General features: G+C 40.9%; 1 protein-coding gene across 3 annotated transcripts in view; it reads left to right on the top strand.

Annotated features, from left to right (window-relative positions):
• The window catches only part of RORA (RAR related orphan receptor A), a 725,308-nt gene that overhangs the window by 678,701 nt on the left and 22,628 nt on the right, over nucleotides 1-23,979 (top strand). For all 3 annotated transcript variants that reach the window (XM_082446740.1, XM_082446741.1, XM_082446739.1), the window contains 2 exons: nucleotides 3,050-3,135; nucleotides 20,341-20,482. In XM_082446740.1, coding sequence (XP_082302866.1) covers nucleotides 3,050-3,135; nucleotides 20,341-20,482 — 228 coding nt within the window. The remainder of the gene's footprint in view (nucleotides 1-3,049; nucleotides 3,136-20,340; nucleotides 20,483-23,979) is intronic.

Genomic DNA, 23,979 nt, shown 5'->3' with positions numbered 1-23,979 from the left:
AATGTTTACTTTCTGGAAAGATCAACACATGTGATAGATCACTTTCAGAGAATCTGCTTTTTGGAGCAAGTGGATTTTAGTCATTTCCTAAAGAGCACTTGCACCTGAAATTGTCTTCTGAGATAAGAGAGCCACCCAAGGGGGAAGGCTAGTAGAATAGTTTAATCCAACCAATCAGAATATCGGAACCTGGCTTTGGAGAACCCTCCCATCACCTCACCATGAGATTCCTAGGGAATCTTGTTCTAACTAATTTGGAATCTTTGGCCAGCATTGCCCACTGGAGCCAAGCACAAACACAGTGCGGCAGGGGGCAAAGTTCTAGGCAAATGGCCCCTCGCTTGAAAATGCAGGTCAGTCTACAGCGAGTCCATTCATACTAAGCATCTTGGCCTCCATAAAGTCTCGTAAAATAAGTCTCAGCTTGAGTGCCCTCCAGATCTGAAAGACCCTGAGAGCTGAAGGAAGGCTGAAGACCAAGAGTTTGGGAGCCTGACTCAGGCCAGTGGTCCTATGCAGTAGTGGCACCAAACTCTGGATTTATGCTGCAGTGACTTTCCCAACCCTCACACCCACCCTCTCCCCAGCCGGCTGAGAGCCATTCCAAGGGTGGAAGTGCTGGGCCAGGATGTCAATCCCAGGGGCATCCCCATCATGATCAGACCCCTCCCTGCCAGACCTCCAGATCCTGCAAGATTACAGGAGCCTTTAGTAGGCGTTTTGGTCACTGCCTTAAACGTCATGATGTCACTTCTCATGCGTCATCCACTAGGAGTCCAGGCAGAGTGAACGACAATACACCATTCTCCATTTGATCCAGATACATACAGTTTTACTCAGTGTTCCCTGTCTGGCCTGCCCAGAGCTTTCCTATCTTACAGAGGACTAAATAGATTTGCTTGATCTCTCCATTACTAAGATGGAATGAAAATAACTCTTGAGAGGCCCGAGTTTAGTGTTAGAGTTGCTTTTAGTTTTGATGCTGACTTAAACTATAGGGCCTAATGAGGTTTGTCTAGTTTCTGTGACTACAACTTGAGGTGAGACATAAGCAGAAGCAGCTCAGTGTCTGTCTTCTTTATTTCTTGTATGAGTTTTATTTAATAGATGGTCCAAGTCCTTTGTGTTGTCTAATTCTTCTCTTCCTTAGGGGTTGGGGTAGGGGAGGCTGGTTCTCATTACAGACTAGTTAATTCCTATGGGAAAATCCTTTCAGCTGATATCACCTTTCAGAATTTCTCTACTACCACTTGGCTTTTATGAGTCTCTGAAAAACGTGGGGCATAACCATCTCTCTCTAGAGCTGCAGACAATCTGTGGCACAAAACTTTGCCTTAACTATGTATTAAAAATATTGGAGGAGCCGTAAGTGTGAAACATTATTAGAGTTTAGATTTCATAAAGAATTTTCCTTGAAGAAATCAAGCTAGGCTCTGAGATGAGGAGGCCGACTTGAAGATGACGGTTTTTGTTATGCGTGATCTTATAACGTATTAAGTTGCATAACTCAGAATAGACATATTAGATAGTGTACAAAGATGCCACTATTGGAGTATTAGAAGGCTTCAGGATTATGGCACATTTATTGGAGGTGAGATTTTGAACAGTCTCTAACTCTGGATAGTGAAACTCAGGATGTCAACCCTAAAAGTGACTGATAGGCAAAGGACTCACTAAAGGCACTGCAGTACTTTTAGTCCCCTTGAAAGGAAGTTAGCAAGGACACATGGTTTATAATGAGGTTAAGTCCAGTAATTTAATGTGTCCTCTTTTGAAGTATTGAATACAACTTTGTATCAAATCCAGAGTAGGTGGCTGTGGAATTTACCCCAGGATATGAGATTACATTGGAAGAAACAGTGGGCTCTGTGTATGTGTGTTACTTACGTCGTGCAATACGTTCGTTAGACTAGTCATTGCTTTGTGTGAGGCATGGCACTAGGTAGGGGCTTTATGAAAATGAAATATACTTGGGCACTTGCAACTGCCTTTGTGTGTGTGACTTAGTAGGTAATCTGACATGATATCCAGTAGTGAAAACCATGGAAAATAAATTGAGTGTAATGGAGCATTCGAGGTAAACTGGTGAAAGTTGTCATCCTGTATATGCAGCTCAGTGTTGGTTCTTTATTTCACATATAAATTGTATTTAATAGGTGGTCCAAGTACTTTGTTTTGCCTAATTATTCTGTTCCTTGGGGGTTTTTTTAATCCTTAATTATGCTGTTTCCAGCTCTGCTCAAGATATAATGTGTTTGCTTAGAAATGCGCTTTAACATATTTGAGAACTTTGGTGTAATATGTATGAATTATTTGGTTATTCTTCCAGTATGAGGCAACTGTAAGTAATCAGTTAGACAGAAACATACGCACGCTGTACCAGAAAATCAATTTCCAATGTAAAGAACTCTGAAGCTACATATTCTATTTGTCCGGATTCATCATTATTAAATTCAAATAGGATATGAACTTTATGGTTGAAAGGTTTTGATCGTACACAAGTGGACTAACTTTTTAACACATGGCAGGTACACTAATTTAAAAAAGATGAGTAAGGAATTCTTACCATCATATGTAACTTATTAATATTTAGAATTGAATCATTTTCCTAAGTAGTCTTGGCTTTTTGGAGTCTACTTTTCTCCACCAGCCGAGCTACAATGCTCAGCCAAGACAGGTTTATGACCTTTTAAAAATAATGATGGAAAATGAGATCGGAGGAAACATTTTAGTATCTGCTTTGCTCTGAGGCCTAAACTGCGAACTCTCCAGTTCTTGAAGGCTTTGAAATGCTGATTCCAGTCTTCTTGTGGGTTCTTAAACACCTCCTCAAATGACCCATTTTAATAACCCGAAAGCTATTATATAACGAGCAGCCATAATTTAGTCCAGGGCTCTAGGGGGACCCTCACAGTTCAGCAATGAATAGTTAATGCAGTATAATGTTTAGCAGGTTATTAGTTTTCACTATACAAATGCTGATCAGGGAACGCTTTTATAAGGTGTTTAAAAGAAAATGTAATTAACTGGTTGCGTGCTTCTGTTGCAGCTCAAATTGAAATTATTCCATGCAAGATCTGTGGAGACAAATCATCAGGAATCCATTATGGTGTCATTACATGTGAAGGCTGCAAGGTAAGCCTTTTTAATTGTTGTTGTTGTTTCTATTAACGTTAGGATGTATCTTTGTGACTTCTATTTTTTACTTCTACTATGCCTAAAAATTCACCTCCTTGGCATTCTGAGTGACGAGAAACGACAGGACAGAATAAATATTTGGGTGTTCATTACAATCAAGGAAGTTATATATATTTTTATGCCTCCCATCACAACAATGAGAGGCTGGAGAAAAGTATTCGAGCATGGCTTGTTTGTCACTTCCAATCCCAGAATTGATTGAACTGATGAAAAACTCTCTTTGGTTATCTTTTTTCAAAAAAGAGATGACTCTAGACTTCTGTAAGGTTCCTGTTATAAGCTTTATAAGAAGGCGTTTCCAAGAAGTTTAATGGGAATGTGATTGAAAGTCTTATTGCTGGCACACAGATGTTGACACATCTGGCCAAATCACGGCAAGGTTTTTAGAAAGCACTGAGTTCTGGTCCTGGGGCCGCCATTTGTCCCTATTGTTTTGGACATGTCTTCATCTTTTAGTGACTCTGTTTCTTCATCTGTAAAGTGGCATTCTTCCTACCTTTTAGAACTATTCCAAGAATAGAAATGATAACTGTAAATAAAAGTCCTTATAAACTGAAAAGTGCTGTTTAAATCTAATAGTCTTACTGCTGTTGTTACTATTTTAATTATTACTGATGCTGATCTCAGGGCAACATGGACAGCACATGCATAATGTGGGAATGGAAAATAGAGATGTTTTTCCTAATCATTCAAGACCCCCGAACCTAGATTGCCTCCGTTATTCAAATTTCAATTTATTAAGATTTAAATCCTCCTGCTTATCTTGGAAGGGCCTTGAGACAGCTTATAGGATAAAACAGTGCAAAAAAAAACAGGAGAGAAGCTATTTAGACATTCAGGAGGCCTCTGAGATAGTTGTTTGCCACTGAACCAGGCCTGAATTAGCCCTAAAGCGTTTGGAGGCTGAAGCAAAAAATAAAATCCACAAATTTGGTTAGCTTTCGTTTAGTGAAATTAGAAAAATACAATGTCATAAAATACAAAACCACCTTCAGACACAAATAACTACTGGGAGACTTCAGGGAAATTCGCCTTGTAATTTCCTTATGTCTTTGTTTTACTGTTAATCATCATAACACTTGCCACTTTGTACCTATACAAATGCTTCATATTGATCCTATCTTGGGGAAGCTTGAGATTTTTGCACACCACCTACCATACTTCATTATCCAGAAATCCATCTCGGAACAGAAAAAGGACATTGTCAGAAAAACTGATGAAATCCAAATAAAGTCGGTGGTTTAGTTTTAGTAGCACTGCACCAATGTTAATTTCTTAGTTTTAATAAATATAGCATAATTACATAAGGTGTTAACATCAAGGGATGCTGGATGAAGGGTATAATGGAAATCGCTGTGCAATCTTTGCAACTTATTACTAAATTTAAAATTATTTCAAATTAAACAGTTTAACAAAATAAAAAAAAAAAATTCACCCACCTTTAGGAATAGAGAGCTTTCTACTCAAAGGGGATTTTGAATTATTCACCTCTGTGGTACCCTCAAGACCTCAAGGTTCTGGATTACCAAGGACAAAAATTATTTCCTCAATTTGTCCTCCCTCCAAATTAATTAATGAATTAAAATTAAACAAAATAAAATCAACTGCCTGGCCTATGTTATCCCAAGATGTAAGCAAGAGAGGTACCTGCCTGTGACAGCTGTCCCTCCATTGATTTGGGGGGGTTAATTCGGCTGATGTGGCTGGGCAGCTGTCACACTGCACCCTCACCCACCCTGGGTACGCACCTTCTTATCACTGGTAGAGGATGGCATGGTCTTTCTTGCTGAAGGGTATATAGACAGCAGTGCTCCCCTACCAGGAGTTCCAAGCAGACTTGATTTTTGTGCATTGCCTATCACCTAGGTATTTTCTTAAGTGGTCTGGGTCCCAGGGATTAACCACGTGTGTACCTTCATGCTGTTCACGAAACTGATCGCTCTCTCTGTGTCTGTCAGTAATGCCACATGTAGTTTTACGTGGCAAATTGAATACGATACCTAGGAATGGCGCGCAGGGCAGGACCAGGGAGAAGATGGGGGCTACTTCATAGGAAACACCTCAACAATTCAGAAGATTAATTAACAACACGCTATTCAATAAAATCTGAATTCTCTGAGTACCACTGTTTACTGAGGCATAAACAATGTGTGTTTTCTTTTTAACCCAATGTTTATTTATGACAAAAATAAAAGCAATAAGAAAACAAAGGGCAGCTATTATTTCACTGTTGTCATTTTTCTAGATTCCCTTCCAGATCTTGTACAGCCTCAGTGCCAGCGTGTTTTTCGGTCATCTGCAGTTCTGCTTCTCTTTCCTATTGACTTTATACAATGAAAAATCACAAAAACAATCAATTAAAAACTTCATTTTATTAACAGATTGGGCCTGTACCCAGCCTGGGACCTATACGGTAGTATGTGTTTATATTCAATGCATATAGTATTTGCCCTGCGTCATAGTTTCTGCTACAACTAACATTTTTTTTTTATTGAAGTATAGTTGATTTACAACGTCATGGTAGTTTCAGGTGTACAGCACAGTGATTCAGAATCTTTTTCAGATTGTTTTCCCTTACAGGTTATTACAAAATAATGAGTAGAGTTCCCTGTGCTATACAGTAGGTCCTTGTTGGTTATCTATTTTATATATAGTAGTGTGTACATTACAACTAACATTTTTATCTCTAGTTGTGGTGAAGTCAAGAGACTTCTTTTGCCACTGATGTTAATGATTTATCATGTTCTAACCAGGTGAAGGTGGTTGTGTCATGACAAATTATAAATAATTTGTCTCTGTAATAGTATCATTAGACTTAAGGAAAATTTCTGAATAGATATATAAATAGAAATCTAATGAGAGAGAAAAAGTGACTCAGTCATTTTCTGAGCTAATCGCCTTGTGAATGTATTTTAAATTGCATTTTAAAATCAACAACCTGAAACCACAAGAAACCAGAGAACCTATTTAATTGCTGAAATGATTCTCTTTCACCACATACTTGCTCAAGTAAGCATTGCACATGAACGGCAAAAGTGGTGGACGTTTTGGTAGCTCTTTTTCTGGTTCCTGAGTATTCCCAGCTCACCCTCTCCAAATCCCTTTGGCCCTGTGTAGAGAGACGGTATAGTGTCAGGCTTATGCTCTGACTCTGGAACCAGACTGCCTGGGTTCAAACTCCAGTTCTGCTATTTACCAATTTGAGCAAATACCCAACCTCTCTGTGCCTCTGTTTCCTCATCTGTAAAATGAGGACAGTAGTTGTAGTTACTTCATATGGTTATCACGTGCATATAGGTAAAGCACTTACACGAGTGCCAGGCACGTAACAAGCACACATTGAGTGTTGGCTCTTGTTATTATCATTCCTGGGCAAACTCCTCATGTCTGAGTAATGTGCTCTGTAGAGTCAGATACTCTTTCCAGGATATCTGTGGGTCCAGTCTTGATTTTGTGAACATTTGTGATTTGAAATGTAGACTCTGCCAATAAAAACAGCGAAAATAGGAGCACCCCCTTGGGTGTTCTGTAAGCACTATTTGGAGTCCAAAGACATAGAAGACCGGATCCTTCCCTCGAGCAGCTTACAGTCTAGTTGTAGAGATGAGGCCTTCATAGCAAACGAAGAACTAGATACTAGAGTGAGGCCGCAGTCTGTGATGTGACCCAAGAAGCACACATCCACTAGGCAGCCAGAGCCTAAAAATGGGGAAGTCTTGGTTGTATAACCTGGTTTGACTGGAGCAGAGAGTCACTTTCTGCAGACAGTGGAAGATAAGGATAGACAGGTATGCCATTCCCAAATTTTTTTTTTAAATTTTATTTATTTATTTATGGCTGTGTTGGGTCTTCGTTTCTGCGCGAGGGCTTTCCCTAGTTGCGGCAAGCGGGGACCACTCTTCATCGCGGTGCGCGGGCCTCTCACTATCGTGGCCTCTCTTGTTGCGGAGCACAGGCTCCAGACGCGCAGGCTCAGTAATTGTGGCTCACGGGCCTAGTTGCTCCGCGGCATGTGGGATCCTTCCAGACCAGGGCTCGAACCCGTGTCCCCTGCATTAGCAGGCAGATTCTCAACCACTGCGCCACCAGGGAAGCCCCCATTCCCAAATTTTTAAGAACTCTGTTATGCCAAGGTTTTCACTGTAAAATTAGTTTCCTTGTTCTTTGGAGATCATGAAGGAACAGTGTACGAGCACTGGGCCAGCCCTGAATATTGCATTTCAGAAGACCGTTGAATCCAGGCCTGCAAGGGCTTAGTTCTGCCAGTAAAGACGTTCCTGAGCTCTTGGAACAGAATTTAGTCCCAGCCCTGGGTGAGCGCTAGCAGGGGTGTAAGGTAGGCTGGGTAGGCCTGCCAGGGAGGAGGGGCCGGGTCACGGAGCACGGGGACAGCAGAAAAGGCCAGAAATAAAATGAAAGGCTGCAGATGTCAGGGTTAAGGTTCGATCTTCAGAGTGAATACAAGTGCCGAAGTGTTTATAGAAAAACGACGACTGGTTGAGGCTTTCTTTCCAGAAACGGTTCTGTTTATCATTCAGCTTCATTTCCTGGCTTCAGTATTAGATACAGTGGCCGCTTAGAGGAGGAGGATGAAAAATGTATCTCAAGATTAAAAAAACACACACACACAGAATTTTTAATCCATGTCTTTTTAGACTTTGGGCCTCTACCATAACTTTTTTCCCCAATTTTGTTGAGAAATAATTGACATACTTTACTGTATAAGTTTAAGGCATTCAGCATGACGGTTTGATTTACATATCTTGTGAAACGATTACCACAATAGTTTCAGCTAGCATCCATCTTCTCATGCACAGTTGACCCTTGAACAACATGGGTCTGAACTGCATAGGTCCACTTACACGGATTTTTTTAAATAAATATATTGGAAAAAATCGTAAATAAATATGAATTTCTTTTTAACATTATCTTTTCATTTTTGATGTCTAATGTCAGTAATACATATAACATCTCCTTTATCGTATATGACAATATGGATGTAAATACTGACAGACAATTCACCTTGAAAACAAAGGACATAAACTTATGGTATTGGTAAATACAGTACAGTACTGTCAATGTATTTTCTCTTCCTTACGATTTTTTTAATAACATTTTCTTTTCTCTAGCTTACTTTATTGTAAGATTATGGTGTATAGCACATACAACATACAAAATTTTTGTTAATCAACTGTTTATGTTATCAGTAAGATTTCCGGTCAACTGTAGACTATTAGTAGTTAAGTTTGGGGGGAGTCAAAAGTCAAACTCGGATTTTTGACTGCATAGGGTTCTACAAACCCTAACCCCCGCATTGTTCAAGGGTCAACTCAGATACAATAAAAAGAAAAGAAGAAAGGGAAAGAAATATTCTCCTTGTGATGAAAACTCTTAGGATCTACTCTTGTAGCAGCTTTCCTTTATATCATAAAGCAGTGTTAGCTATGATTATCATTCAACTATAGCTTCTCAAATAATAATGTACAGTTGAGTACTGAAGTTAGTGAATTGATTTCTGATTACATCTAAGACCCTTTGCCTCGTGATAAGTCTAAGAATAGAGTCCATTCATGTGTCAAATATTTATTCATCAATTAATACATTTAAGATGATGTCTTATGCAAAACTTCCTCTTCCACCCAGGAAAGGGAGAACTTGGAATAGTTTCTTCACATTAACAAATATGCTCTCTGAAATTAACAATAAAAAGTCTTTTCAAAGATATCAAGAATGTATAATTAGTACTTTTTTTTTTCCTGAAAGAGTTAAAGCATTTTCTGGAGCTTTTTATGTATTAGGTTAAAAACCATATCCATAAATGTTCCTTTTAGGCCCAAATTGTTTTTTAAAGGATTCTAATATTTTTATTTCAGTTGTAAAATATCACTAGCCCTGGATCAACTTGTCTACTTTTCAGCATTGGTACATTCATGCTCAACATTTTTACTTTAATATTTTATAACACTTGGCCCCAGTATTAGAGCTAGCCATTTAAAATGAAAATTAGACTTGGCTTTTTATTACATCCTGTGACATCAGAGTTTCATTTCTGTTATATACAGGTGATAAGAACAAATTTTTTATTGAGCAAAATCTTCCAGGCCTGTGATGAAGTAAATGCACAAGTGGTAGGATGTGTTAAACCCCAATTTGCATCAAGATGATTTGAGGGGTTTTTTTTTGTATTTTTCTAGTTTCTTTGGTTTAGTCTTAATCGTGCCTCAGCTCACAGAAGATGCTGGGCTTCTGACCTTGTCATAGACAGGGTCTAACGTGGTGTCTGGCTCAGAGTAGGGCCCCTCGTGCTTGCTTGGGAATCACTGTTGCTGAATGTGCCCACTGGATTGGATCTGAGGATGGCAAATCACCGTATGGCAGAGCAGACATCTCCACTTACCAAATATAACACATGAGGTCAGCTTTAATCAGAGATCATTTGCATATACAGTTCTACGGGGAGGCCAGTCACTACTGAACAGGAAAGTAGTTGAGGAGCTCCGCATTTCCGTGACTGATTGCTGCCCGATGCCTGAGTGTGGGACCATACCAGCTCACTTTGGAGAATGAGGTTTCCTGTTTTTTTTTTTTTTTCTAAAGAACAAATTTCCTTCTTACTTGCTTCCTTGGGGACTGTTATTCCTGTCTCCTCCCCCCATTTTAATTTTATCATTTCTTCTGCCTCTTCCTCTCTCTGATTTTAACCTATGCATGCCCTCTCTTGCCCCCTCAATAAAATTAAGTTGCCAGTTACCTTCCTTCTTAACTTTAAATCCTTAACTTTCTGCCCACGTTTATCCAAAGATATTTCTTGTTCCTCACCCCCATACTTCCGAACATTCCAACAGAAACTTCCCAAAATAAATAAAATTGAAACAGAGTTCATGCCTCCCCAACTAGGATTCTCAGCTCATCTCAGCCACAGAAATGGAATGAGAGGGATTCCCACGTCCACAGTCCCCCAAATACCAACATTTCCGTTGGATTGGAAAATACAATAATCCGCTCAGGCATATGAGCATTCACCATAAATCATAGAGTTATGAATAAATCTTGGTTGTCAAAAGCAAATGTGTAGCCGTTCCAACGCGTCTGCCATTAGAATTCAGCAAGGCAGCTGTCAGCTGTTTTCTTGTAATTAAACAGCCAATGAGCAGCTAATTAAGACATATGTGTATACAGAAGTGGAAGTGGGTATGTTAATGAACTGTAGGAATCAATTCATTAAGTGAAAATTGTCAAAAGACCAAACATCAGATCAGCATTTCAGCCTGTGCCTCACTGGGAAGGAGCCCCAAGCCGGAGGGGAGCCCCTCAGAGCTATACCCCACCCCACCCCAGCACCTTTCCAACCACACCCACAGGTCTCTGTGCAGCCAACACCCTCCTGGGGGCAAAACTATTAATAACCCCAATAGGAAATGCCATGTCTATTTCAAAGCTTTTTATCAAGGAGACCTAGCAAACGAGAGCGTTTTCCTACTTGTGTAAACCTGGTATTCGATACCCTATAAAATGCCATCTCCCTCACCTTGTGTTTGAACCATTACATGGATCTTTGTACAACTGAGAAGTGGGGCATTTTTACTTGTTTGTTTTGTTGTTTATCTGTTTCTGTTTGGTCTGCCTCACATGTTTGTCTGGATGCCTTTTTGGATAGTGTATTAAGAAGTCTCTGGCCTTTGGGTTAAGATGCACGCAGGGTTCAGGGATTCAAATCCTGGCTCCTCTCCTTACCTGCTGTGTGACTTTGGATACGTGGTTTAACCTCTCTGAACTGTCATTTTCTTATTTGTAAACAGATATAAAAATACCTACTTTGCAATGTTGTTGTGAATTGCAAATAAATCATGGTTGCGAAGTGTCCTCCACGGTGCCAGGTATAGAATAGGAGCTCAGCATATGATTGTCACCACTGTTTTTATCACTGGCATCATTTTTCCTCTGGTCATTCATTTCACAAGTGTTTGTTGACTGCTCCAAGTACTAAGTTAGCTCCTGGAAACAAAGAAACAAAACTGTCAGTGAGGGAGACAAATTAGTAATACAGCAAGTTAAGGACTATGAGAGGGATAGCTACAGGGCTCTAGGCATGTACATGGGAGGGAACCCTCAACCAGCCTTGGGAAGGGCAAGGTCAGAGAAAGTGAAACCTCAAGAGAGGAGGAGAACTTCCAGGAAGGTTGCGGGGCCGGGGTTGGGGTGGGGGTGTGTGGAATCCTTTGAGGAACTGTGGACACAGTGGTTTAGGTTTGGCCAGAGTGTGACTTTGAGAAGAGGAGAGAGCTGCCTGGGCAGGTGGTCACAGCCAGGTCATCAGTGAGGAGCCATTGAGGGCTCATAAGCAGGGAAGGGACTTGATCAGGGTTCTGTTTTTAGAAACAGAACATCTTCGGTGACTGTGTGAGGATGGATTGGAGGGAGTAAGGATGGAAGCAGGGAGCAGTGGGGAGGCTGTGTAATAACCCAGTCAGGAGGTGGTAGATGTGGGAACCTGAGAAAATTGCAGTAAAGATGGAGAAAGGTAGATGGATTGGGGAAACATGAAGGTGACCAGAAACAGCCTAACTTAGTGAGTGCATGGATGTGGGTGGCGAGGAGGCAGGGAAGCCCATCTTTGTGCCTCGAGTATCTGGGTGATGGTGGTACCCTTGACTGAACAAGAAAACACTGGAGGAGAAGAGGCTGGGAAAATGGTCAGTGGGTCGGGAAATGTTCTGTTCAGAATGAAGATCAAGCCATTCAGTATGTATTGAATGGGTAAACAACAAGGTCTTACTGTATAGCACAGAGAAAAACTCTACAGTATTTAGTATCCTATGATGAACCATAATGGAAAAGAGTATTTAAAAAGAAGGCATATATATATATATATAAATATATGTAGCTGAATCGCTTTGCTGTACAGCAGAAATTAACACAACGTAAATCAACTCTACTTCAATTAAAAAAAATAATAAAGCCATTCAGCTGAAGTTTCTGGAGAGTGTGTGTGTATGTGTGTGTTGGTGATGGGGGTGACAGGGCTGTAGAAGGCCAGGCCACGACTTTGGGTGTGTGCCTGTCCAGAATACGGGGGAGCCACTCAGACAGCCTGGTGGGAAGTGAGGGGTCCAGCCAGGACTGGGCTCAGTCCAGTCACGTGCTGGTTAGTTTTTAGCAACCAACAGTGTCTATATGTATGTCCATAACTTTAGTGTATATGTCACTGATGTAATTTCATACATTTTATAAATAGTAAAATCGATAATATTATAAACAGAGAATATAGTATATAGTATATATATATATATATATACTATATAGTATATATATATATATACACTATATTTTATATATATATATATATATATATACACACACACACATATATATATATATATATATATACTATATAGTATATATATAGATGGCCGATTCTCACTGAATGTGCTCATTGATTTTTGCTGAACTCTCACATCCATACCTGTGGTTGCAGCTGACGAAAGACTGTAGCACCAACGTGATTTTTCGTTTACATTAATGAATAAGAGGAAAGTGAAACAAGGAAAAACATGTTTTGGAACTTCACTCATTCGTCAGTGATGACGTGAGCAACTTCTTTGCTGAATCAGATAATAGTTTTTAAAAACTGGAAGAATATTTCTTTACATTCTTTTTTTGTGCTCTTCACAATGTGATGGCTACAGACATGACATATTTTTAAATTGAACCCACATCATTATCATTTTCTTCATCACTTTTTAAAAATTTTTATTGAATTATAGTTGATTTACAATGTTGTGTTAGTTTCAGGTGTACAACAAAGTGATTCAGTTATATATATATGTACATATATCTATTCTTTTTCAGATTCTTTTCTCATATAGGTTATTACAGTGTATCGCGTAGAGTTCCCTGTGCTATACAGTAGGTCCTTGTTGGTTATCTATTTTTATATAGTAGTATGTATATGTTAATCCCAAACTCCTAATTTATCTTCATCACTTTTTAAATCTAGACAGTAAGCAAAGCCATAAATCAAGCCCTGATCCATAGCACTTGTCAATTTTCTGTGGCGGAAATACTCTCAGCACATGGTCAATTTCAAACCTCCCCACACGACATCTCATTGCACGCAGGATAAGGAAGAGGTGCACAGCAGCACACTGTTATGCAGTGAGCTACCATTCAGATATAATTGATGTAAATAACCTCAAAAACAGGGACAGTAGCAAAATAGTAATAAAATAATAAGTTAATGTTTAATAATGGTGATGTTTAACAATTGGTTCACGAATGTCCTGAAATGTTAACATTCAGCTCTTGCAACCTGGTATCAGCCTTCTCCCACCCCATGGTCTCAGTCCCTGTCCTGGGGAGCTCCAATCTAGTGGAATCGATGAAAAATTTCATAGTATACAGCCAGATTGTTTTTTTAAAAAAAGTAGGCAATAAAAATTTCCAGGGCTTCCCTGGTGGCACAGTGGTTAAGAATCCGCCTGCCAATGCAGGGGACACAGGTTCGAGCCCTGGTCCGGGAAGATCCCACATGCCGTGGAGCAACTAAGCCCGTGCACCACAACTACTGAGCCTGCGCTCTAGAGCCCGCGAGCCACAACTACTGAAGCCTGCGTGCCACAACTACCGAAGCCTGCGCGCCTAGAGCCCCTGCTGTGCAACAAGAGAAGCCACCGCAATGAGAAGCCCGTGCACCGCAACGAAGAGTAGCCCCCGCTCACTGCAACTAGAGAAAGCCCACGCGAGCAACGAAGACCCAATGCAGCCAAAAATAAATAAATAAATAAATAAACAAACAAACAAACAAATAAATATTTTTTTCCAGAGAATAGAGGCAGAAATCAGAAATAAAACTCAAGGAAAGGCACTTTGAAAGACTTGGTGAAATAAGGGGAGATACACTTGAGAGTTCTCTTTGAGGCAGCAGGAATGGGGGCAGAAGGCTGACGTGTGTGAGGAAATCAAGACTGTGTGACATCGGTTTTGTTAGCCCAGCACAGCAGGAGAGATGCTTACGTGGGAGGACACTGCACTTAAAATTAGGGCACTGGAGTTTGAGTCCCAGCACTAACACGTAGCCATGGGACAGCCTTGGACAAGTCACTTACCATTCTGAGCTTCATTTTTGTTATCTGCAAAATCAGAAAACTAGAGTATAGACCTTAACAAAGGGAAGGCAGCAGAGTCTTCGGAAAGCTTTGTTAAATTGTTTGCCATACAAAAATGACATTTCTTCTTTTTTGACCTATAAAAATGGTGCTTTCACATTGTTCAAACTAGTTTGTATGTCTGTGACTATACTCCCAAAGGTTGTAGTTCAATAGATCTCATGTGTATTTTATAAAAGCTCCATGGGTGATTCTCATACACCATCAGTTTGAGAACTACTGAATCTGATAATCTCTCTACTTCGTTTCATCTCTAAAGGCCTGTTTGTATTATTCTAATGTATTGCAACAACTGCATGTGAGTGTGCTGCCACTAGGTGGTGGTAGTGTGCCGCAGTCACACCAAGTGCTGTATCCTACCCTGCAATTCATCATGGTGGCCCTCTCTGCTCAAGCCCACCATGTTTATAATGGCACATCTCTGTGTATCTTGACATCCATAAAAAGTGAACTTTTAAGAAAGCCAAAGAAGTCATTCATTAGCTCAGCTTTTAGAAATAAAACTCCAAAACTGTGTACTTAATATCTTTGCCAGCTGACTCACAGCTTCAGCACTTTCTTCTTCATGTATACCTCCTCAGTTCCACCCCAAAACTCCAAGTGCTGCCTTGTGCTGTCACTGCTCTTTGTGTGGCCTCAAGCTTCCTAGCCCCTAGAACTGGTGTCTCAGCTTACTCATTTCTCAGTGTGACCCTCTCCAGGATTGCACCCCGGTCAGTCAAGATCCTGCTTCTACATTTATGAGCATACTTCTCCCTTGAGGAAGTAAGGTACCTACCATACCTTCTCCCTTTCTTCCTCTTCTTTCTTGCTCTTCTAATCCTTCTCCTCTTATGTGTTCATCAGCTTTAAATACTTTATCAGTAATACTGCCCAAATCCTCTGAGAAACCCCAAGGAATACTGAAATGAAAAGTTTTTTTTGTTTGTTTGTTTTTAAGGGAAAAAAGGGGGCAGGAAAGGAAGACCAAGCCCTCATTCTGTCTGAAATGCAAAGTTTAGTGTGTCTGAGTCACCCAGCCTTACCCTCTTTCTCCCTTCACAGCTCTCACCTTATAACCCCGCCTGACCCCCTCCCACTTGGTATTTGATAGCTAGCCTTGTGGGCATGACTCTGTCGATTTAATCCAAAAGAAAGGTCTCTTCTCTGGGTCTCAGCACTGCCACTCCCTGAACTTTCCACAGGCATTTGCTCAAATGACTCAGTGAGAAATAAATGGTGTTGTAAAGAGTAAGGTGAAGCATCCATGCACAGGGAACTATATTCAATATCCTGTGATGAACCATAATGGAAAAGAATATTTAAATAAAGGATGTGTGTGTATATATATATATATATATATATATATATATGTAAAACTGAATCACTTTGCTGTATAGCAGAAATTAACGCAACATCGTGAATCAACTGTACATCAATAAAAAACAAACAAAAAACAAAGCTGAGGCATCCGAAGAAGTGTAGTCTTTTTCCAAACGTTGGTTCCAGCCTCAGTGCTGTCGCTCCAAGAGCATGTGGAAAGCCTCGTGGATTTGCCTTGCAACTGATGGCATAATTTCTCAGACATCTTTAATGATAGTGACTGTGTGTCCTTGAAGTCAGTTTGTTGTTGTTATTGTTTTGTTTGTTTTCTAAACGAGCCAGAGTAATTTAGAAATAAGTAACGTGAATAAAAGGGGACATGGTCCTCCCGGTCAGAAATGCGGGAAAATCACGAAATCGTGAGACTGGTTTCCTCATGTGAATAACCCACATCAGGAGGTGGCAGTAGAAGAGGAATCTGTAAAATGCCTGGGCATTGGCCCCGTGACCAGCCAAAGGGGCTAACCTGAAGGAAAACGCTAATTTCAGAGCAGATCAGTCTCGCTCTTTTGTCATGCATACCTTGTGCCTTGACGCTGCCTCCTTTCAGGACTGCCTTCTGTAAGAACCCCCAAGTGGGAATCCTTCTGACACTCAAAGGAAGCAGAAAAACAACAAAAGGGATAGACGTGTGAGTTCTGGAATTAAACCACCTAAATTCAGATCCTGGCTTTACCCCCATGCTGGGGGGTAGGGGGGAAGGCGGTGGGGGGGTTCTGAGCTAGTGCCTCTCTAAGCCTCAGGTTCTTTGACCTAAAAACCAGGAAAATGATAGCACCTGCCTCGTGTTGCCCTTGTCAAGATTACGTGATGGAATCCATATAAAGCACAAGGTGCCTAGCAAATAATAAGCACTGTTTTAACGATTCCTGGGATTGGTTTTAATCAAGTAGGTGAGACATATAGACAAAAAATGACTGCTGTGAAGAGAGAAGTTTGTCAGATTCACAGACTTAGAGAGTGAACTTGTGATTACCAAGGGGGAAAGGTTGGTGGGGGGGGGGGGATAGATTGGGAGTTTGGGATTGACATGTACACACTGCTATATTTAAAATGGATAATCAACAAGGACCTACTGTATAGCACAGGGAACTCTGCTCAATATTATGTAACAACTTAAATGGGAAAAGAATTGGAAAAAGAATAGATACATGTATATGTATAACTGAATCACTTTGCTGTACACCTGAAACTAACACAGCATTGTTAATCAACTATACTCCACTATAAAATAAAAATTTTAAGAGAGAGAGAAGTTGGTTATAACATAGGTCCCTTGAAACAGGAGGCACAGCATGCCACACAGAGGACCACAGTGGAAAGCACCAGGGTCAGTCAGGAGGCAGGTGGAATGAGGGGGAAACATGGGAGGAGGTGGCTGGATGTTAGGGCTCTGGATCGGTTGGTCTGCATATAAAAGGTGTGCTCCCAGGCAAGTTGTTTGCTATTTCTAGGAATTAGGTAGTCCTGGGAAGCATAATCTCTCCTGGGTTATCAAGATCTCAAGATGTCAAAGCATTAAAAATACAGAATAAAAAGGTATGATTAATACAGACACTCATTAAGATCTCTCTCATCATCACCATCATCATCATTATCATTATGCCCTCCCAGAATTCTCTTGTAGCAGAGCAAACTGGTGGTTGTATATAGCATCTGTGCTAACATCCTGGAATTTCATTAGTGGTGGTTTGATGTTAACTTGAGTTTAATATGTGAAAACTAAAGAGTAGCCTTTTTTTCCTTTGATAATGATCCAAGCATTATTCAAGAGCTGTGTCTAGTCCTGGATTTCAGATTTTTTAAGAAAGTGGAGAAACTGGAAAGGATCCTAGGAAGAAATACTAAAGGTACAAAAGAACCTAGAAAGGAAGCTGACAGATGCTGTGATTTGGTCTACAGACAAGGTACTGGGAGATAACTTGGCAGCCTGCAAGTACTGGTTCCATTTAAAGAAAAAAGAGAGATTGTGTAGACATTCTCCATATTCGACGATTATAGAACGAAATGGAGCAGGCTCATTCAGCCTCAGCTAAAGGAAAAGCAAATAATTCCTGATCCTAGGCACCTGCAGTGACAGCAAACATGGAGGGTCTGAAGGTGGTAGAGTCTCAAGAAAGTAATAAACACCTTTCAGCCTTGACAGAGATTATGTGTCTCAGACTCAACTGAATACCTAGACAGGTGACCTCTTGGTATCTCTTTCTAAGGATTATCTGCCTCTGTTACCATTTATATTTTCTTGAATTCTCTCCACTAAGCCCCAAAGAAAGCTTTACTTCTCACTTTCTTGTCAACAGAGGAAAAAAAAAACCCCACAGCTTTTTAGATATTTTGAGAAGAGAGAGATTGCCTCACAGAAGAGGCCAGACTTGATATCAGGGAGATTTGAAGTACAATAGAGAGACAGTCTGAGACCCTGGGCCCCCAGCCTTGCCCATGTTGGTCAGTGAGCAGCCTGGCAGAGAGGTGGTAAGAGGTCAGTGCCTGTCCCTCCCATCCTAAGTTGGTTTCCAAAAGGAAAGAACTGGGAACTGAGGTCATATCCATCATAACCATGACTCAATCCGCAAAGTCCCCAGCCATCACAGAAGAAAGCAGATGTACTGAATAGTTCTTCCTGAGTAGCCCACATACCTTTCTACCCACATATTGTAGAAAAATCAGAAAGCACAGATGAACAGAAAGAAAATTAAGATCACTCATGCCCCCACCAACCAGTGCCAGCTGTTCTTTTCATTCGAGGGCATAATTTTCCAAAGTTTCTTCCATGTTAAATATATGGATTTTCCCTACAAAATTGGATTATATTGTGTTCAGTTCTTTAGCTGTTTTTTTTTATTCAGCAGTATATTTTTAATAACCTTTTTATGTCAATAATTGTGTTTCTAAAACACCATTTTTAAAGGTTGCTGAATGTATAGATATCCAGTATGACTCTTCCAATTCACTACTGTTGGACATTTAGCGTCTTTCTAAATTTTTTTTTTTACCTTACCGATAGTGCTGGGATGAACATCCCTGTAGGTATATCTTTGTACCATTCTTAACATTCCTTTAAAAATATATTCCTTAAAGGGTAATTACTGGTTCAATGGATAGGCATGTTTTTAAGGATTTTGATAGAACTGCCAAGTTGGCCTCCAGAAAAATCTTCTGGTGAGAGAGTGCTCTTATCAGTTTGCCCAGCACTCTGTCGCTCTGTTAGTTCTTCAGGATTTTACCTTACCTTCTCCACTAGTGTCCCCTTGGTTGGGATCATCTGTCTTTGCCATTAAAGATTTGAAGGTGACTATACTCTTTTGTACCTTCCATGGCTCTGCTTCATAGAAATGACTCTGGTTACCTTCTTTTTTTTTTTTTCCAGAGTACATCCCTAGTTTGAAAAACCACTGAGAGATAAGTAAACAATCAAAAGATAACCAGAAACAAACCCCCCATACGTTTGGAAATTAAGAAATGTGCTTGTATAGATAAACAGCAATATCCTACTGTATAGAGCAGGGAACTATATATATATATACACACATACACACACACATACATATATATGTAACTGAATCACTTTGCTGTACACCAGAAACTAATACAACATTGTAAATCAACTACACTTCAACTTTTAAAAATGTGCTTCTCAAGAACATATGGATTAAAGGAGAAAGCTGTTGAAAACTAGAGCATGTTTCAGGTTGAATAATCATGAAAATACTACATAGCAGAACCTGTGGGTTACTACCAAAACGTAACTAAAAGGAACCCTTGCAGCTTTAATTAAAGAAACAGCAGTGAAAATTAATGAGCTAATAAGAATCCAGCTCAAGAAGTTAGCAAAAATGAATAAGTCAGTGAGTGAATGAATTAATGAAATCCTTGAGGTCAGTGCTCCTTACGCATCTCAGTACAACTCCTCATTTCCAAAACAGTGCTTAACAAATAAGTGGAACTGGATGAACATCAGATTGGATTTGTTCAGTCTTCAAGGCCATGATTCTAAACACATGGTATTTCCAAACTGTCAAGGGTAGAGTATTCCCAGTCTGATTGATCTGCCAAGATAATCCTTCCAAGTGTCACTTAACTTCTTGGGGCAGTAGATTCTGACTTGAGGAATGGAAGACACCTAAAAGATGGTGGATTTACGTGGTCTGGTTGAGATGACCACAGTGTACCAGGATTGCAGCCACCTGGCTTATGGTGAGGCTGCATTTTCTTATCTCTGGACACCCCAGAAGAGTGTTTTGTGTGTATTCTACTAAAAATGTTTTGGAGATATAGGTTAAAGATAAGTGCCTTTGTACCGTTTCATTAAGCACACAGCTTTTGATCATCAGAGACCAAGTAGAGGGCCCAATCCTGTGCCTTCTACATAGGCAGCCGTCTGCTGCAGTTAAAGAAAGTTTTGCATGTGTAAGGGACAGAGGATTGGGCTCTGGGGATCAATTTTACTCGAGGAAAACGAAGCGACTTTAATTTCATTAATGGTCTCCAGGATGATTGTGCTACAAGTTAATTCTCCATTAAATATGCATGTTGCGTGGCACTCCGTTTCTTGCCTTTAGTATCATTCAGCCCCAGCTGACACTAACCTGTTTTCTATTTCATAACTGAATCACAGGGCTTTTTCAGGAGAAGTCAGCAAAGCAATGCCACCTACTCCTGTCCTCGTCAGAAGAACTGTTTGATTGATCGAACCAGTAGAAACCGCTGCCAACACTGTCGATTACAGAAATGCCTTGCCGTGGGAATGTCTCGAGATGGTGAGCGCCCGCAGCCTGCGTTGTACAGTAGCACGGGGTTGTGAAAGCGCCCTCGGAAGCCTGGACGCAGATCTGCCAGAATATGTCCCCTCTGTCCCCCCACCCCCTCCACCCCTCCCTCCTCTGGTGGCTTTGTGGGTGTCACAGCAGTTACTTCTCCTCCATAAACCATTCCAGTCAGTTCACTGGCTGATGGGGGGCTGGGGGCGGGGGTGGCATGGAGGAGAAATGTCTGTGTGGTCAGAACACCTTCAGATTTTTGACATTTAAAACAGGGGTCCCCAACCCCCAAGCCATGGACCACTACCAGTTAGGAGCTGGGCTGCACAGCAAGAGGTGAGCGGCGAGCCAGCAAGCTAGCAAAGCTTCATCTGCCGCTTGCCATCGCTCCCCGTGGCTCACATTACCGCCTGATCCCCCCCACCCAGCCCTGTCCGTGGAAAAATTTTCTTCTATGAAACCAGTCCCTGGTGCCAAAAAGGTTGGGGACTGCTGGTTTAAAACATTACATGTGGATGGATTGATGGAAGGTAAGTGTCACCTGCGGGTCTTAAAAAGGATACCTTCTAGAAGCATTTTTCCCCACAAAAAACACAAGCCAGAGCTAATTGTTACATGTCTTACACTAGTAAGGTTATTGGCAATTGGGATGAATTAGCTTTTATGCTAACTGGATCCAAAGTCAAACATTTGTACATACAGTATGTGTGAAAATAGTGCAAGGCATGCCCAAGTGACAAATGTTCTTTTCGTTAAGAGAAGCTATTTTAAGAACTAGAGACCATCTACCATTCATTTGCAAAACAGTTCAGGATCTTCCTGGAAAACTGTCTTAAGTGCACGGAATAATCAACACCAGACTTCAAGACTATTCTTATATAAGGAAATTGGGCAGATAGTGTAGTGGATACATTTTAAGGACTTTTCCGAATATACTGGCTGGCTGGTTCTCTTGAGAGATCCCTTTGAAGGAAACATCTCTTCCAATGGAGTTTCAGCCTGTGGAAAAATAACTTCAGACTGCTGGGCAGGCATTCTGAAGGTCTCCTTTCCCCATAATCAGATGTTCTTGGGGCCTGTGGACCCACCCAGGCACAAGTTGTACACAGGGTGACCTCTTAGAATTTGTAGGACCAAAGTGAAGTTTTGGGGATTGGAAGATGCAAGTCACAGAACTTACACTGTATTCTCAGAAATTCCTGTGATATGCAGCTCTGCAGATTTCATCTTCCAATGGCACTAAACTCACAAAATTAGGTATATATCTTATGAATCTGTAAGTTAAAAATCGTAAGTTGTGTGTGCATTTTCTCAAGACCCGATCCAGGGACTTCCCTGGCAGTCCTGTGGTTAGGGCTCTGGGCTTCCACTGCAGGGGACGTGGGTTCGATCCCTGGGCAGGGAACTAAGATCCCACCAGATGCACAGCACGGCCAAAAAAAAAAAAAAAACACCTGATCCATTCATGTCACTTATGGGATAGTATGATTACTGTTGTTAATATTAAGAAAAGAGTTAAAACACAATTCAGAGTCATAGCAGAACAAGTTTCCCCTATGGGTATTAATCCCCTTGGGGGTTCCAGAGTATTCTTTTCAAAAAACTTAAGTACCTTCAGTATGCCTTGTGGAGATTTCTCGTATATGTGACAGCACACGTTGTTGTGGACTTGGAGTGAATTTGGGGACTTATACAATTATAGGCCTGAAATTCAGAGCTCACATCAGCCTGACTGCTATCTAACCAGCCCCACCCAAGTTTGTCACCTGAGTTGTGGAAACTGGAAATTGACCAGAATCCAGCTCACTTGTTTCCTCTGTGCAAAATGAAAGCACATCCTCCTTGGCAGGAAAAAGATCCACCAGCTGGCCTAGACGGTGGGCCCTGATTCCCAACTTCACTTCCATCTATCCTGCCTCCTGCCCCAAGACTCATAGAATTATGTTGATGGTCAGATGGGTGAATTCATCCACCTGGTCAGGTATCAATTTAACCATAATCAATTAGGAGGTCTTAATCCCTCCAGCAGTGGCTTTATCTATACATACAGAGTCAGGCTGAGAAATAAATGGGTTAGTGGGGGGTTCAGACCAGGAAATCATAGGATTTTTTTCCTCAATTATCTGGGTGTTTTAGGAGAAATCATTTGGGATTCTAAATGAACTGGAAAATTACTCCAGTCACTGTTCCACTTTAAATACGGGGACACATCACACGGAGAAGGGCTGCACACACAAATTCTCCCAATGGGGATCTTCCACAGTCTGCCCTTTCCAAAATTCTGATATTCTTTTTACTTGAGGCTAAATGAGAACAGCAGAAAGTGTCCTTTAAAGATGGGTCCAAGGCATGGAAGCAACCTAAGTGTCCATCGACAGATGAATGGATATAGAAGATGTGGCACATATATGCAATGGAATATTACTCAGCCATTATAAGAAACGAAATTGTTATTTGTAGTGAGGTGGATGGACCTAGAGTCTGTCATACAGAGTGAAGTAAGTCAGAAAGAGAAAAACAAATACCGTATGCTAACACATATATATGGAATCTAAAAAAAAAAAAAATGGTTCTGAAGAACCTAGGGGCAGGACAGGAATAAAGACACAGACATAGAGAATGGACTTGAGGACACGGAGAGGGGGAAGGGTAAGCTGGGACGAAGTGAGAGAGTGGCATGGACATATATATACTACCAAATGTAAAATAGCTGGCTAGTGGGAAGCAGCTGCATAGCACAGGGAGATCAGCTCGGTGCTTTGTGACCACCTAGAGGGGTGGGATAGGGAGGGTGGGAGGGAGACGCAAGAGGGAGTAGATATGGGGATATATGTGTATGTATAGCTGATTCACTTTGTTATAAAGCAGAAACTAACACACCATTGTAAAGCAATTATACTCCAATAAAGATGTTAAAAGAATAATAATAATTTTAAAAAGACAGGTCCAAATGTCTCACAGGGACCCCAAGACCCAGGAGCAGGAGAGGGCATAGACTCAAGAGATGTAATTCATGGAATTGCAAATGCTTCGTCCAGTCTGTTGAGCTTTCTCAAGGAAGCCCCAGATTTGGCTGTTTGATCAGGAAGAAACTCATGTAAGCATACGGATTAGTGAAATGAGTGCAAGTTGAGGTTTGACTGCTTGTGCTCTGATAACACCTCCGTGAGTCTGTGCGTCCCTGTGCTCTGGTCTGAACACTGGGAAGAGAAACGTCTAGACCAACTGCCTAGGTAGAGAGGGAACAAGCCCATTAAGTCGCATTTCAGTAGCTCCCACTGAGCCTAGGGTTATGTGACAGCACAAAAACATAGGTGGTCATTGCTCTGGGTCTCTTGTACCAGCCCTGGGTCTGTTTCTGAAACGTAGCTCCTCTGGGATGTGTCTTTGCTGTTCGGGATGTGGAACAAGCCTGTGTGAGGTGGGACCATTTATTTTCACCTCGGGATCACATCCTTATTTTGTGGTTGTGTGGTTTTTGATGGAATTGTCTGCAA

This window comes from Balaenoptera physalus, assembly GCF_965194825.1.
Source record: "Balaenoptera physalus genome assembly, chromosome: 2".
Lineage (NCBI taxonomy): Eukaryota > Metazoa > Chordata > Mammalia > Artiodactyla > Balaenopteridae > Balaenoptera > Balaenoptera physalus.
The sequence above is the reverse complement of the archived record's forward strand: the minus strand, read 5'-3'. Positions and strand labels throughout refer to the sequence as shown.